A 13298-nucleotide genomic window follows, 5' to 3' on the forward strand; every position below is an offset into this window, starting at 1 on the left:
TTCATCACCCATATTTTTTAGGTATGTTGGTAATATTGACAGCAGTTGTGAAAAGGTGGGATTGAACCTTTTGCCAGAAAAAGTGGGTAATGAACTTTTGGGAAACCTAGGAAATGTTTAACCCTTTGGGCATAAAGTGTGTGTGTTAGAAATGTGAATGGCAATGGTGGGCTGTGCACTGTAACACTTGCTATGGGATGAAATTGAGAACAGTGGGAAAAGTGAACGTTGAACCTTTACTGACAAATGTGGGTGTTAAAACCCCCACATATGAGCGCCCCCTTGGTAACATGAGTCAGCGCAATCTGAATGTTCTATTTAATCTATTATGCCACTTGTGGTGAAACAATGAACAAGTCTTTTTTTTTTTTTTAGTTTGCATAGAAAATTATGTTTAGCCACCGTGTCGTTTCTCCACATAGCAACAGCGAGTTGTCAAGTCTAGCTAGCCACTGTTAGCATTAGCATGAGTACCCATTTGATCAGGTAAAACGTATGAAATTAAACAGATTGGAGCGGCCATCTTGAAAGCAGAGGTGTGGAACGAGAGTCGCGTACAGAGACATCACGCGAGACTTCGCAGCGTGTCGGATATCCGGTGTGACCGATAGCAGCCATCCCTTTGAAGGCGAAAGAGGCGTTCCCACTGCGACAACTTCCGTTTCCAGCAATTTCTCGCCTCGGCGAGGTAATTCTCTCGCGGGGCCGGCAGAGACTTCTAGAAGCAACGTGTGTGCGAGCGTGTGCGTCCACACCGGCGTCAGCGCAGCACCCTTTTCACGGACCATTTTATTTATTTTTAACTCCAGCCAAGATGGCCAAGTGGGGCGAAGGCGACCCTCGCTGGATCGTAGAGGAGCGAGCGGACGCTACGAATGTCAACAACTGGCACTGGTGAGGCGGGAAGAAAGGACGCTAGCGAGCGAGTTAGCTGGCTAAATGCTAACAGCACACCGACCTCATTCGGGGCGCACGAAAAGAGCACATTTGGGCTCTTCTTAGTCACCCCAAATCCATCTTATTTTCGTCGTATTACCGCTAAGTGTGATTTTTTTTTTTAAATAATAGAATTATATCCTAAATGACCGAGCAAATCTAAAAATATCTCTAGGTTAAAAGTGTATGCCAGCTAGTAGCTATAATAGCGCAGGTAATAAGGTGTTAGTAATGAACGTAGTATATGTAATCGCCTTTTTATAGGTTAATTTTAAACCCGAAATGCACTTCAAACTATAATCGTAAATGTACTCAACTGAATCAGGACTCCCAACATCACTCACCTCCTGATGGCCAGTAGAAGGTCTTGGCTGGTCCATAGGAGTTCATGAACTTCGGAGACCTCCAGCAGACCAATCTATGGGAGATTATCGTAGCACGAAGAAAGACAACTCGAGGCATACCAGCAGTAAATTGATGCTCATTACTCGAGGGTCCTTGAACATGTTGAACTGCAGCCAAATATGGAGGGTTTGCCTGTTGACTGAGTTTGTAGACAGGCATCCGTTTCAGGCCAAGGTTGACAAAGGGAAATCTCAAGCTTTGGACTTAAAACATCATGTCAGTTATTAGACAAGGGAGTATTCGCAATTGTATCAAATTTGAGAAGTTACACGAATCTGGTACAATGAAAGTTACATTGTACCAGATTCGCAATATAGTAATAACAACAATGAAGAACTATAAAATATTGTTCTAAATGAGTTGAAGAGTTATTAATAAGAGAACTTAACTCCAGTGCAAAATATGTAGCCTCCGTGTGCACATTTTACACAGAATTGAGTAAAGGCTGTGATGTACTGTATCATAATTTGCTCAAACACGAAAACAACCCCTTGTATTTTATGTAGTTCACAGGCCTAAAATGTTATTATATATTTGTCTCATTGGAGGTGTGAGTGTCCCTTATTGTCAATTTCAAGATCAAAATGGTGAAAAGATTATATGTTTAAAGTACTTTGATGTAAAACAAATGCAGGATTTTGGTTATTTCCTCTTTCCAGAAATACGTTGGTTTTTGACTGCGATATCTCGGCTACCATTAATGTGATAAAAATGGAAATTTTGGCTTACTATGGTATGAATGAGTTTCAAAATGCCGTTTTTCTGGGTGATCTGAGGTGGAATATGACAAATATATGACAAATCTCTCATAATAAAATAATCTCAAAGTTAAGAAATTGAGACTGAATAAGATGATGATAACAATGGTGACAGAGCTGAGCACAGTCATAGTACTACCACAAAAGCTAGTGCATTTTCTTCCTCTTAATTGCTGTGGTATTTCCGTCCTCGTGCCGCTAAGTATAAATGATGTACAAGCCTACTATCTTTAAAAAAATGCTCCTGCTTGTCATTGTCTTCATTATTAGTAGCATGTCAGTACATGCAAACATTGAGCCGGCTTCATCAACAAATGTCATCACGGCCAGTCATCAACGAGCGTCATCATCCTCTCTCCTGGTTGGTTCTCCATGGCAACCGCACTCCATCGCCATGGTGACTTGATGGAACAACTTTTCCCGGAATGTTGGGCGCAATTCTCAAGGCTTGCGCAGTAGTCCCACATGTGCCACATTCGGGTCATTCCACCTCAGATCATCCAGAAAAATGACATCTTGGAACTTCGCCCCCTTCCATTAAATAAATACTGTATGGCTAATGCATAGTATAAAACGCAAAAACTTCAATTTTCAGCTTGCATTTAATTTTTAAAAATCTTTTTTTGTGAAAATGGGCGTGGCCACCAATGTGTGTAGAGGACCGCGTAAAACTTTTGTTTACTGACGGGCACACGTGACCGCGGAGCCGGAGAAGTAAGCAACTCTCCACTTTGGCCGGAGTTTTTAGAAGCCTTTGTTTTTAATGAAAAAAATCCCAGCGGGCTTGTGGACGACAGGGCAAGCCGCAGAAAAATATAGCGAAATTTATGTGCTACCGCTCGGATAATCTCCCACGGATTGACCTCGTGGAGGAGGTCTTGGAGAATTGGGTGACTACAGGATGCCATGTTCATGTCCATGAACCCTTAGGGACCAGCCAAGACTGTCCACTGATCCAGACGTGTGAAATTCTGACCAGGATTTCTAACCACTGCTTGAACTGGCGTGTCGTGGACTTACTACGAATGTGGACTTTTAAGAGGTCAAATTTGCGACATGATTGTTTACTCATCAGGACGGAACGGGACGCCACGAGCTGGTCGTCGGACAAGTTAAAAAGTCTTCTGCTGGGCCTGCGGGTGGAGAACAACGAAGGAAGCTGCGAGGTGACCGAGGTGAGCAAGGCGGAGGGGGAGGCATCCATCAATAACCGCAAAGGCAAACTCATCTTCTTCTACGAGTGGAACCTGAAAGCAACCTGGACAGGTCAGTCGCCGTTTTGAGACGCGCTAAGCCTGTGAAAAGGCACATTTTTGGACTTCTGCCTTGTTTTACAGGAATGTCAAAATCAGGAATCAAATACCAAGGATCCGTGGAGATTCCTAATCTGTCGGACGAGAACGATATGGAGGATCTGGATGTAAGCAGTCAAGACGGTGCATGTGGAGTGTGTGTGGTCCGAGTGGTGACACGTGCTGTCCTCTTCTTCTTGTAGATTAGCATCGCGCTGAACAAAGATGAACCCGAGACGTCGCTGGTCCACCTGATGAGATCCAAAGGGGCCGAGAAGATCCGCGAGGCTCTGGGAAGCTACGTCATATTCTTAAAATCAGGTCGACTAAAACATTTTGGGAATATTTTCACATTAAGCCTTTATACGAGAGCTCAAATTGGAAGTTCTTAACTCCGTTTGAAGTGCACACAAGTCTTCATTTGAAGACACCCCACTCGTCCTTGTAAAGTTTTCAGTCCTTTTCCCAAAATGGAGGCCTTAAGAAGGGTCACTTTAAGCCTTCAAGTCACCGTTAAAGGTCTTTAAAAATGTCGCGGCACATCTTCAAAAAGTACATTCCCCAAAATGAAGGCGTGAATTAGGCTTAAAAATTCAAAAAATCTGCTGTTGAAATGTCTTTAATGCGTCATTGTTTTAAAACTTGTACAAAAGATGATTTAATTTCAACTGGAACTGATAACCCAAGATGGCACGCATATTCCAGATGACCTTTAAAAAATGGTCCAGCAGTCACTAAGATCAAGTTGTCGTAAATCGCTACGTCTCAGAGTAGCTAGCATCTTTGAGCGGCTCACACACACTTTCATGACTTTTCATGTTGTCATCCACTGCATATTTAATAACTCACGTCATGGCGTTCAGAGTTCACTCAGGGGATGATCCTGCCGACGGCCAATGGCGTGGTGGAGCTGCAGTCCTCGCAGTCCAAAGCCAAGACGGACACAACTCGGGTTGGCTACGTTCATCTCAACAAGCATTCAATCAGATAGAGCGGACGCTGACCGCATTTTTTTTTTTGTTTTTTTGTGGGGAATAGGTTTCGTCGTCGAGCGGCACGGCGGCGGCGGCGCCGGCCAACACAGGCGTGAAGATTCCTACGTGCAAGTTCAGCCTGACAGAAATTTTCCGCACCAGCCCAGAAGACCTTTACAGAGTCTTCGTCAACCAGGAGGTGAGAGACGCCTTTCTGTTTCCCACACATTTGAAAACTACTTGGGTGGGTGGGGGGCGAGGGGGCGTTCTCAGTCCTGCGACTTGCGTCTCCTCTAACCTCATGATCCACAAGTGAGTGGCGACGAACGAATGTCGACACTTTAAAAAAATATTTTCTTGAAACCTACTAGAGTGGTGGCCCGCCCAAGTATTAACATGGTGTGGGAAACACTGCCTTTACAGTAGGGGTGGGCAACACGCGGCCCGGGGGCCACCTCTCCATTTTGTAAGCGAGCGTTGACAATAACGAGTCGTTTTATCTATAATTTCTTGATTTTTTTTTGTGTGTGTCAATAATTCATTGATTTATTGGAAATGGTGTTTAAGGTAACACTTCTACATATATGTTTAACTTTTTATGCTATTAAATAATTGATTATTTATAGTTAAATTAACCATTTAAAAAAACGTGGTGTCTCGGCTTAGGAGTTTAATTTGTATAACAGCACTTGGATCACAAATCATCTTTCCACATCAAAATGAATGGATGGGCCATTAATTTGTTTCAGACTCCTCCCTAAAAGTTTTTTTAAAATACGAAAATAGCATTATACTATATAAATAAGTTGTTCAAAGGTTTAGAACTACTCCGATATTGATGCGGGTTTTATTAGCGTGTCTATTGTCTTTCCCATTAAGCGTTAGCATTAAGCTAGGTGACTTTCTGTGAATTTATATACATGTATTTCTTTTTGTTTGATATTATGACAGTATATTTGAAGAAGTGGTGTCAATAAATGGCTTCAAGCCAGCGCTTGTCCTCTCTCTCTCTCTCTTTTTTTTTTAAGTCGTTCTGCTTGTTGTGACGTTTGCTGCCGCCATCTAGCGCTCGTGATGCTAATTTTTGTTTGCAGCTTGACCCCAAAAAGACCAACAATGGCATTTTTTGAATGGCTGGATTTGATGGATGAATGTGTGTAGCCATCGGTGTCTTTAGCGTCCACTTGAGTGCCTCGTCGTTGTCGTTTCAGATGACTCAGGCGTTCACGCACGGCCCGGCCACGGTGGAGGGAGAGAAGGGAGGAAGGTTTCGTCTGCTGGGTGGAAATGTTTTGGGGGAATTCACCCAGTTGGTGAGACGCGTCTTTGGAAAGCCTTTATCATTATTATTGTTTTTTATATGTAAGTGACTTTCTCAACTCTTGGTTGTAGGTGCAAAATCAGAAAATAGTGATGAAGTGGAGGTACAACAACTGGCCGTGTGGTATGTATTTCCTTTTTGGGTGTAAATTGTCTCGGAACACAAAATAGCGAGACTCTTTTCGAGTTTGTGTCGCGCGCGTGACCGATTTTGGTTTGCGTCCGTTTCAGAGCACTATGCGACGGTCACGCTGACGTTTGCGGACCGCAGCAGCGAGACGGAACTGCGCGTGGACTGCCGCGGAGTTCCCGACGACGACGAGGATCGGACCAAGGACGGCTGGCGCAGGTTCTACTTGGAGGCCATCAAACAGACTTTTGGCTACGGCGCGCGACTCTTCTGAGACCTACTTTTTGTTTGTTGGTTTGATTTTTGACATCATCATCATCATCATCATCATCATCATGATCGGTGGCATCTTGACGTGAAGTCAGCGAGGACCGTTTGTGTTGTTTTCATCTTTTTAGGTTTGACCCTCCTGAGTATTTGTTGTTCAGAGGAACCTCATGAGAACCACTCGAGCAAATTGGCTTCTACAAGTAAAAGAATGAACTTCGCGTTTATTTCAACAGACAAACAGGCAGCAGCGCCGGTGCATGTTGATCCTCAAAACCGCCACCAGTTATGAAACGTCCCAGCTTTCATGAAGGCATCACGTGGGAAGCCAAGTGTAGCAAACGGAAACGTCCCCGCCGCACAGAAAGCGCCGCCGCCGGGCGGGCTGAATCTATTTATACCTTTTCATGCTGACGACGTGATGCCAAACTTCTGAAATAAAACAATCACTGCGTGACAAATTTGCTCTTGATCTTATTTCACATTTCAACTAGAGCCCAACCGATGATGGATTTTTTTCCCCTCCCCGGCAAATTATGATATCTGGCAAAATAAAATTCCGATAACCAATTAATTTGTAGAAATAGATCATGAATGAACTTACTTTTGGGTCCCTTAGCACTTCAATAAAGATGTGAATTGCAAGCAGAGCATTTGACAGTTTTGGCAATACTTTGTCCCTTTGCGCTAATTAGTTTTTATTTTTTTGGTGTTGACAAAAAAAAAAAAAGATCTAGCGCACTAACATTGGCTAACTAAATCATCGGGCTGTATCGGTCAAGCCTTAATTTGAACACATCTTCAGTTCAGCTTGTCTGCATCGGAGTTTAAAAATACTAATTAAGTGCTTTGAAAGTTAAAATGCTTCAAGTCAACTCAAAACTAATTTGCAAATTTATACCCCAACGTAAAAAAAACAAAAATACATAAAATTCTGAAACTGAAGACATCCACATAACTAAAGTTGCTTTTGAAAAATCCAAAGCCTTCAACGTGCAACGCCTCAAAGGGTCTGAAGACGACCACACAAAAATATATTTTACCACCGTAAGCGTTTAGCCCATCTATTCGTACCTTTCCACACAGATGTCCAAATTATCATAATGAAAGCAATCACTGCGTTTGCTTTTATTAATCTTATTTATTGCCATTTGAGGGCATCTTCACATCCACGTTCGTCCAACAGTTTGTTTTGCGCACACAAAAAGGTTTGACGATTTAAAAACGTTAATTTATAAATGCTTTAAAAATTAAACGCTCCAAAAACCCAAACCTCCTATGTGCAATGACAACCACAATTCAGAAACACTACAAAAAAAATATTTCAAATGTACAAAACTGAAAATACGAACACAAATTCATCCAAAACATAACTGAAAAGTTCCTTCTTCTTTTCACCCCAAAACCAAAGACGGACATCAAAATGTACTTTTGCACTCTTAATAGATGAACGAGTCTCAATTTTCTTGCCCAGAAGAAGCTAAAAGGCAGCAGGACGCGCTCACAAGCAGATGAAGAGCTCCGTTTCCTGTAAAAGAAGGAAAAGACATCATGAACCCCGCAGCCTCACGGTGGCGCTGTTGGACCTCCAGATAACTTTCAGCCAGGTTAAAGTAGCAACACACAATTTGCTTGCTTTGTCTATTATGAGGAGAACAACAAAAAACAAAAGTCTCAAGAAACGAGGCCCAGAAAAAAAGTCTGCCATTTTGGTTTGAAGGGACATTTTACGTTCATTTTGACAATAGCTTGTCTTGGAGATTTCAAATTGGATTTAAAGCATGCGCCTTTCTGTTTTTGTCATTGCGTGTGAGCAGCGAATTTTGACGACTGACCAGAAAAGTCTTAACATCCAGATGATATAATAATAATAATAATATGATATGCAACGATTAATCGTCAACTGATTTTCCAAAAACTATTTTGATCATTGATGAATCGTTTAGGTAACTTTTAATTTAAAATTGTCCACATGCTCAGAATTTCAGCTTTCCAAGAGTAAATGTCTGATTTCTAGTTTTGCATGAAAGTGGACTTATTATCTTTGGGTTACACCAAATAAAAACATTTGCATTTATTTTGAAAAACTATATTTTTTAAATTGCCCGTTTAAACCGTAATTTAATCCGAATAATCAACAAAATAACCAACAGATGAATCGATTACTAAAATGATCGAGCCCTAAATGTAAGGATGAATTTGAGCGTGACTTATTTACACTGGAACTGGAGTCGTTGCCAAGCGAGTCCAGGTTTCGCCGCGGCGTCACCTCTTCCACTTTCTCCCTTTTTGGCACACACGCGTCAGGTCGCTTGGTCCTGCAAATCATAACATCAATCAGACCTCCGGTTTCAGGTTACGCAAATAAAAGCATGCAAAAGCTCCTCACATGCAAGACGACCACAAATTGAGGCCTCTGTTGTCCTGCTGTGGAAACGTGAATCTCGCCGTCACGTCCTTCAGGAAGTGGAAGAGCTTCTCCGACTCGATGCACTGCTTTCTACAAACATGGACATTATTTGGACTTGCCGCGATGACCCAACGACGGCAACACTCACACGTGCGCGACCGACACCACGCCGCTGCCGTTGGATTTGGTGATCAAACAGGTTTTGGTGAGCAAAGACTTGAGGAACATCTCAACAGCTCGAGCTGGACTCCGGTTCAGGACGTCAACACGTCGTGTATTTCTGATCATTCTTTATTTATCGTTTGTACACTGGGACTTCGGAGGTCAAACAAGGTCATTTGGTTGCGTTTTCACCATAGGAAATGGAAATCATTGCTCAATGAAAACCAATTTAAGAATGTCAATTTTGCCATTCATGTGTACGGGGCTTCTCGTTGGATATCTACAATTCACTTGCAGATATAATGGGGTAGATGACACGGACTTCCGGTTTTCACACAGCGCCGTTTCCGGCCATTGCTGGCCGCGTTCCAACACTCGCACCTCCACCGTGCTTGGCGGGAGCGCGCAGGACGTCTCAGCTCTCTAAAATGCTCGGACAACTGAGACACACTACACGCTCGCACCCGTCGACGGGAACGCGCAACCGAGGAGCGCAAGTACTGAGACGCGGCCCACACGTCGCAAACCGGAAAACCCACAAGTCCCGCCTCCTCCGCGTCACATACCCCATTAGGAAACGTTAGCAGAATTGATAATATGTAACTCACTAAATGTTCACTTGGTGAAAAGAGGTTGTAGATATCTGAAACTGGAACCGAAGTCGTCATGTGACAACACGGACGCACGTTGGACCTTCTGATTTTAAAATAAAATACCCCCATTTTTAGCCAGCAGTAAAAAAGCTCAACTAACAAAAACGCTTAAAGGATACAGATGATCACAGGCACCGCCATGGCAATCCTTCCCACCTCTGCGTTCTTCTGCATGATCTTTTTGATGCGAGCCTGACAACAAAAACACAGAACACAAAATAACTCGTGTGTCCAGTCGCCTTTGATTAACACTTGTTATTTTACTCGCGGAGCAGAGATCGCTGTTACTAATAATTAACTAATTAACCCGTCCGTGTGGCTAAAATGCATAACAAAATACTGGATATATATATATATATATATATATATATATATATATATATATATATATATATATATATATATATATATATATATATATATATATATTTATATTTAAAAGCATCGTGCACCTAAAATTTTGGGAAGGATTCTGACGTTTCCGACAGTCCGCGAAGGCATCATATCACCAAGCTAACTCCACGGACGTGAGCTAGCTAGCCTACACGTGACGTTTTGCTGCATAAATCCATGTTTTGAGAGGGAGAACTTACCGGTGCGAAGCGGACATTAAATCGTCTCTTGTTTGCCGGCATTTTAGCGAGTCTCCTTGGTGCCGCCGGCTCACATTTTGCATCTTTTGTCCGCCGGGCGCCGCCGCGTCCATTTGTTTACAGCCTGAGGGAGGCACACGTGACCAAAAAAAGAAAAAAGTTTGACAGCCACGCACCTGGCGACGAGGGCAACACCCACCCCACGTGGGCAGGTGAAGTGACGTCATCACCACGCGCCTTGCAGATGATCGAGAAAGTGGTTAGAAAAATAATTAATACATAAAAAGGGACACAGAGCATTAATTATAAAATTCATTCACGTAAATAAACATAAATAATTATTTAATCATGAAAACGTTTTAGATAAAATATATAAATTGTACATAAGTGCAGCCACTTGAATATAACCACCAAGGTTGTGCACAGTGTATATAAACCAGGCCATTAATTACGTTTTGTTTATTGCTGTATGCGTTTCCTTATTTGGTATTTCAGCATGCTGAAATCATGTCAGGGTTTACACAGCCTTTTGAAGTGAACCCGAATGATAGTTCTAACAGATAATGGATGGATGTTTAAAAAAAAAAGTCACACTTTCCCACGAACTCATCTCTGCTGACAGTTTCATCCACTTCATGACTGAAGCTCTCGACTTGATGATGAGGCAGGTGAGATGATGTGAAGAAACATAATCGTATTGTTTCTGTGGAGCAGATGACCAGCTTGTATTTTCTGTTGACTTGCTTGTTGGTAGACTGTCGAAAGTTTTGGGACAGTGAAGCCTTTTACCTTCATTTGCTGTTCCGACGCTTTTACTCGCCCACTGACGCTCTCATGTTGGTCCAACTTGTAGAAATCATCAATGTCAGGTGGCAAACTTCAAGTATCATTTTTCGTTGCCTCACTCATTTGAATAAGACTTTTGTAAAACCACACTTGTTTGCTTTTCTCAAGTCATAGAGGCTTTTTATCTGTTTGACTTTGATGCGGACGCCTGGCCTCGTATTCAATCATTTTAATTGACATTCAAAGATGTTTGCAAGAATTGTAATATGTTTGAAATCTTCGCTGAGCACTAAAGTCACCTGTCAGTCTCATGTTCCAATACTTTTGCTCACCTGTGGAGGCCTTTATTGTTTTCATGTTGGTTACACCTCCAACTAGTAATGGTGGGCAGATTGACCCAAATATACATAATTCCAAACCCAAATTCTTGGTTTTAACTCATTTTAATCCAAAAATCCGGGAGGCGTACATTTTTGAAGCAACTTGAAATTCATATATGGAAACGTGTTACTGAAAGGCTCCTCCATTCATTTAGATGACAAAGTGGAACGAATGATATCCAATGGAAAAATGAAAAAAAAATACAATAGAATAAAAAACACAATAACATATTCCCACAATGAAGTGTTTGGGTGAGACAAAAAAAACGACACACAGCCATGTTTATTGCCAGTGTTTATTTTAAGCACAGCGCCATCTGCTGGTTGAAAATGAGCATTGCGTTCAAGCTTGAACTTTTTGCTTCCTGGCGTGGCTGCAGATGCCGATGACCATCGTCAACGTGGTGCAGATCCTCCCCATGAAGCCCCTCAGAGACGTCCACAAGCCAAAAGTTGGTGTGATGGAGCACTTCCTGTCGTGTGATGTTGACGATGACATCACCCGGTCATGTGACGTCGTGTCTGGTCCAGCCTGAAGAAGACTCCGCCGAGCTGACGGAGCTGAACGTCCTTTTCCAGGTGAACATCTCACCGCATCATGTTTGACTTTTGCTTGTTCCGGAGATGTTGGCGTCTTGGTCGTAAAAAGTTTAAAACTATTTTGTTTTGCCGACGGTTTATTTTGGGTCTAATTCCACCGTCAAGCACTAGATGGCGGCCGGCGCTGTTTTGCTCCACACTGTACATTTGACAGAAGGTGAATGAAGTATTTCAGATCATCCTAAATTTTGGATGAAGATTATTGGTTGTCAAATCCTCTTTAATACTGCTTTTTACGCGTACAGAGATGTATGCTCATTTTATTATCTACATATTGTGAGATGATAAATTAAATTTGTTGGTTTGCAAAAAAAGGGATTTGTGTACTAGAATCATATAAACAGTGGTGTCCAAACTATAGCATGGGGGCCATTTATGGCCCGCCGTCCATTTTTAAGCGGCCCACTGCATCTACTAAAAACGGTATTTGCTAATAGCGAATGTAATTTTCTTTTCTAAATGTGCAAAGATGCAAATTAACTGTTGAAAAGTAAACAAGTAACAAGCAGGACTGGAGAAGGCGGGACCGCTCAGGCTTCCTGTGTGAAACACGCTCGTGCACGCGCACACACTTGGTGCTGCCTTTGAGTGTTTGATGCGCTTTGATAGGACGCTTCGCTGGACTCGAGCTTCTTCACAGCCGACTGTGAAACAACACGGTGACGTCTCATTTCAACTACTACAAAATAATATTATATCATATTACTAAAAAAAAAGAAACAAAAGTCAATCCATAAATAACAGCTGTTATTTCATCCTATTTGTTTGTATGCATGCATATTGGATATTTGTCATGTTAGCCTTCCTCATTTGTGTCCAGTTCCAGCCTGACGGTGAGAAGCAGATGATTGACAGCTTCTCAGAGCCAATCAAACTCATTTGCCCACCAAAGGTAGATATACGTCATGATGCAGCAATAGATTTGATTTCTGTTTGCCTTTTAATATACTTCTCTGTTGTTCCAGGAGCATCCTTACGTTTACACCAGACCTCGTGTGAACAAGCCATCTGCACCAATAATCAAACTATCGATGGTGTCACTCATCTTCATTTTTTTGTCCTTTTTCATTATTAAATGCAAACTGTAGAGACTAAACATGAGTAATTATGAGTGCTAATATACTTTAGTACATTTTAATATGTACACTTGCAAAACACTTGTGCTTTATGTAATTGACTTTATTTGACATTTCATAAAGGCTGCTTATTTTTTAAATATTAAAATGACTGTACAAGTTTAATTTTTTTTTATCATTTTCAAGTTCATGTTGACGCAGCTGTTCATCTGTTGCATATTAAATTAATGTGGCTTGATTAATTTAGCTTCTATTATTCATGCATTTAAGTGGACTTTTACTATTCATTTTTATACATTCTATAACCGTATGCATTTCTTTCTCCCTCAGCTTCCTAATATTGTGCTCAGAAGTGCTTTTTATGCATTTAAATGTGTTTTTAATGTTGACAAAAAAACGTATATTATACAGGTTTATTTAACTGTCAGAAGCTTTTTTTTTTATGACAGGGAAAATAAATATTCCGAAAAACAAACAATTATTCTAGAAAAAAAATATCCACAAACAAACAGAATTTTTTTATGATATATAGAAACATAAAAATGAATAAAATGAG

At 41.5% G+C, this 13298-nt stretch overlaps 2 protein-coding genes and 1 long non-coding RNA gene across 7 annotated transcripts; 2 read left to right on the forward strand and 1 right to left on the reverse strand.

Moving 5' to 3' along the window:
- Positions 1-624: 624 nt before the first annotated feature.
- On the forward strand, positions 625-6543 carry ahsa1b (AHA1, activator of heat shock protein ATPase homolog 1b). 2 transcript variants are annotated; one of them, XM_086095625.1, is made up of 10 exons: positions 625-894; positions 3175-3365; positions 3437-3519; positions 3595-3712; positions 4255-4343; positions 4430-4564; positions 5577-5678; positions 5758-5809; positions 5917-6105; positions 6214-6543. In XM_086095625.1, the coding sequence occupies exons 1-9, from the start codon at positions 815-817 to the stop codon at positions 6087-6089; spliced, it is 1023 nt and encodes a 340-aa protein (XP_085951751.1). In that variant the 5' UTR covers positions 625-814; the 3' UTR covers positions 6090-6105; positions 6214-6543. The 2 variants fall into 2 exon arrangements, with proteins under 2 accessions (XP_085951751.1, XP_085951750.1); XM_086095624.1 differs by having other exon boundaries at positions 5917-6543.
- Positions 6544-7233: 690 nt separating this feature from the next.
- Positions 7234-10099, reverse strand: LOC147162659 (dr1-associated corepressor). Its single transcript, XM_086094458.1, has 6 exons — positions 9901-10099; positions 9427-9499; positions 8641-8734; positions 8472-8582; positions 8301-8400; positions 7234-7610 (listed from the first exon to the last, which is right to left on the reverse strand). The coding sequence occupies exons 1-6, from the start codon at positions 9940-9942 to the stop codon at positions 7584-7586; spliced, it is 447 nt and encodes a 148-aa protein (XP_085950584.1). The 5' UTR covers positions 9943-10099; the 3' UTR covers positions 7234-7583.
- LOC147162660 (uncharacterized) lies at positions 9791-12976 on the forward strand. 4 transcript variants are annotated; one of them, XR_015097042.1, is made up of 4 exons: positions 9791-10159; positions 10523-10568; positions 11447-12558; positions 12632-12976. It is a non-coding gene; the product is annotated as an uncharacterized LOC147162660 (long non-coding RNA). The 4 variants fall into 4 exon arrangements; XR_015097041.1 differs by having other exon boundaries at positions 9791-10568; XR_015097044.1 differs by lacking the exon at positions 10523-10568.
- The last annotated feature ends 322 nt before the right edge of the window (positions 12977-13298 follow it).

The sequence above is a fragment of the Leptonotus elevatus genome, chromosome 14, assembly GCF_054856555.1.
Source record: "Leptonotus elevatus isolate MCC_2025b chromosome 14, RoL_Lele_1.0, whole genome shotgun sequence".
In the NCBI taxonomy this organism is placed as follows: domain Eukaryota; kingdom Metazoa; phylum Chordata; class Actinopteri; order Syngnathiformes; family Syngnathidae; genus Leptonotus; species Leptonotus elevatus.

Bases quoted from the DNA above. Each gene is read 5' to 3' on its own strand.
- ahsa1b (XM_086095624.1), top strand. From the start codon at position 815: ATGGCCAAGTGGGGCGAAGGCGACCCTCGCTGGATCGTAGAGGAGCGA. The intron at 3,366-3,436 runs GTCAGTCGCCGT...CTTGTTTTACAG, and splicing joins CCTGAAAGCAACCTGGACAG to GAATGTCAAAATCAGGAATC. The intron at 3,520-3,594 runs GTAAGCAGTCAA...TTCTTCTTGTAG, and splicing joins ACGATATGGAGGATCTGGAT to ATTAGCATCGCGCTGAACAA.
- LOC147162659 (XM_086094458.1), bottom strand. From the start codon at position 9,942: ATGCCGGCAAACAAGAGACGATTTAATGTCCGCTTCGCACCG. The intron at 8,735-9,426 runs GTATCCTTTAAG...ACCGGAGTCCAG, and splicing joins GGCGGTGCCTGTGATCATCT to CTCGAGCTGTTGAGATGTTC. The intron at 8,401-8,471 runs GTGAGGAGCTTT...TATGATTTGCAG, and splicing joins AATTTGTGGTCGTCTTGCAT to GACCAAGCGACCTGACGCGT.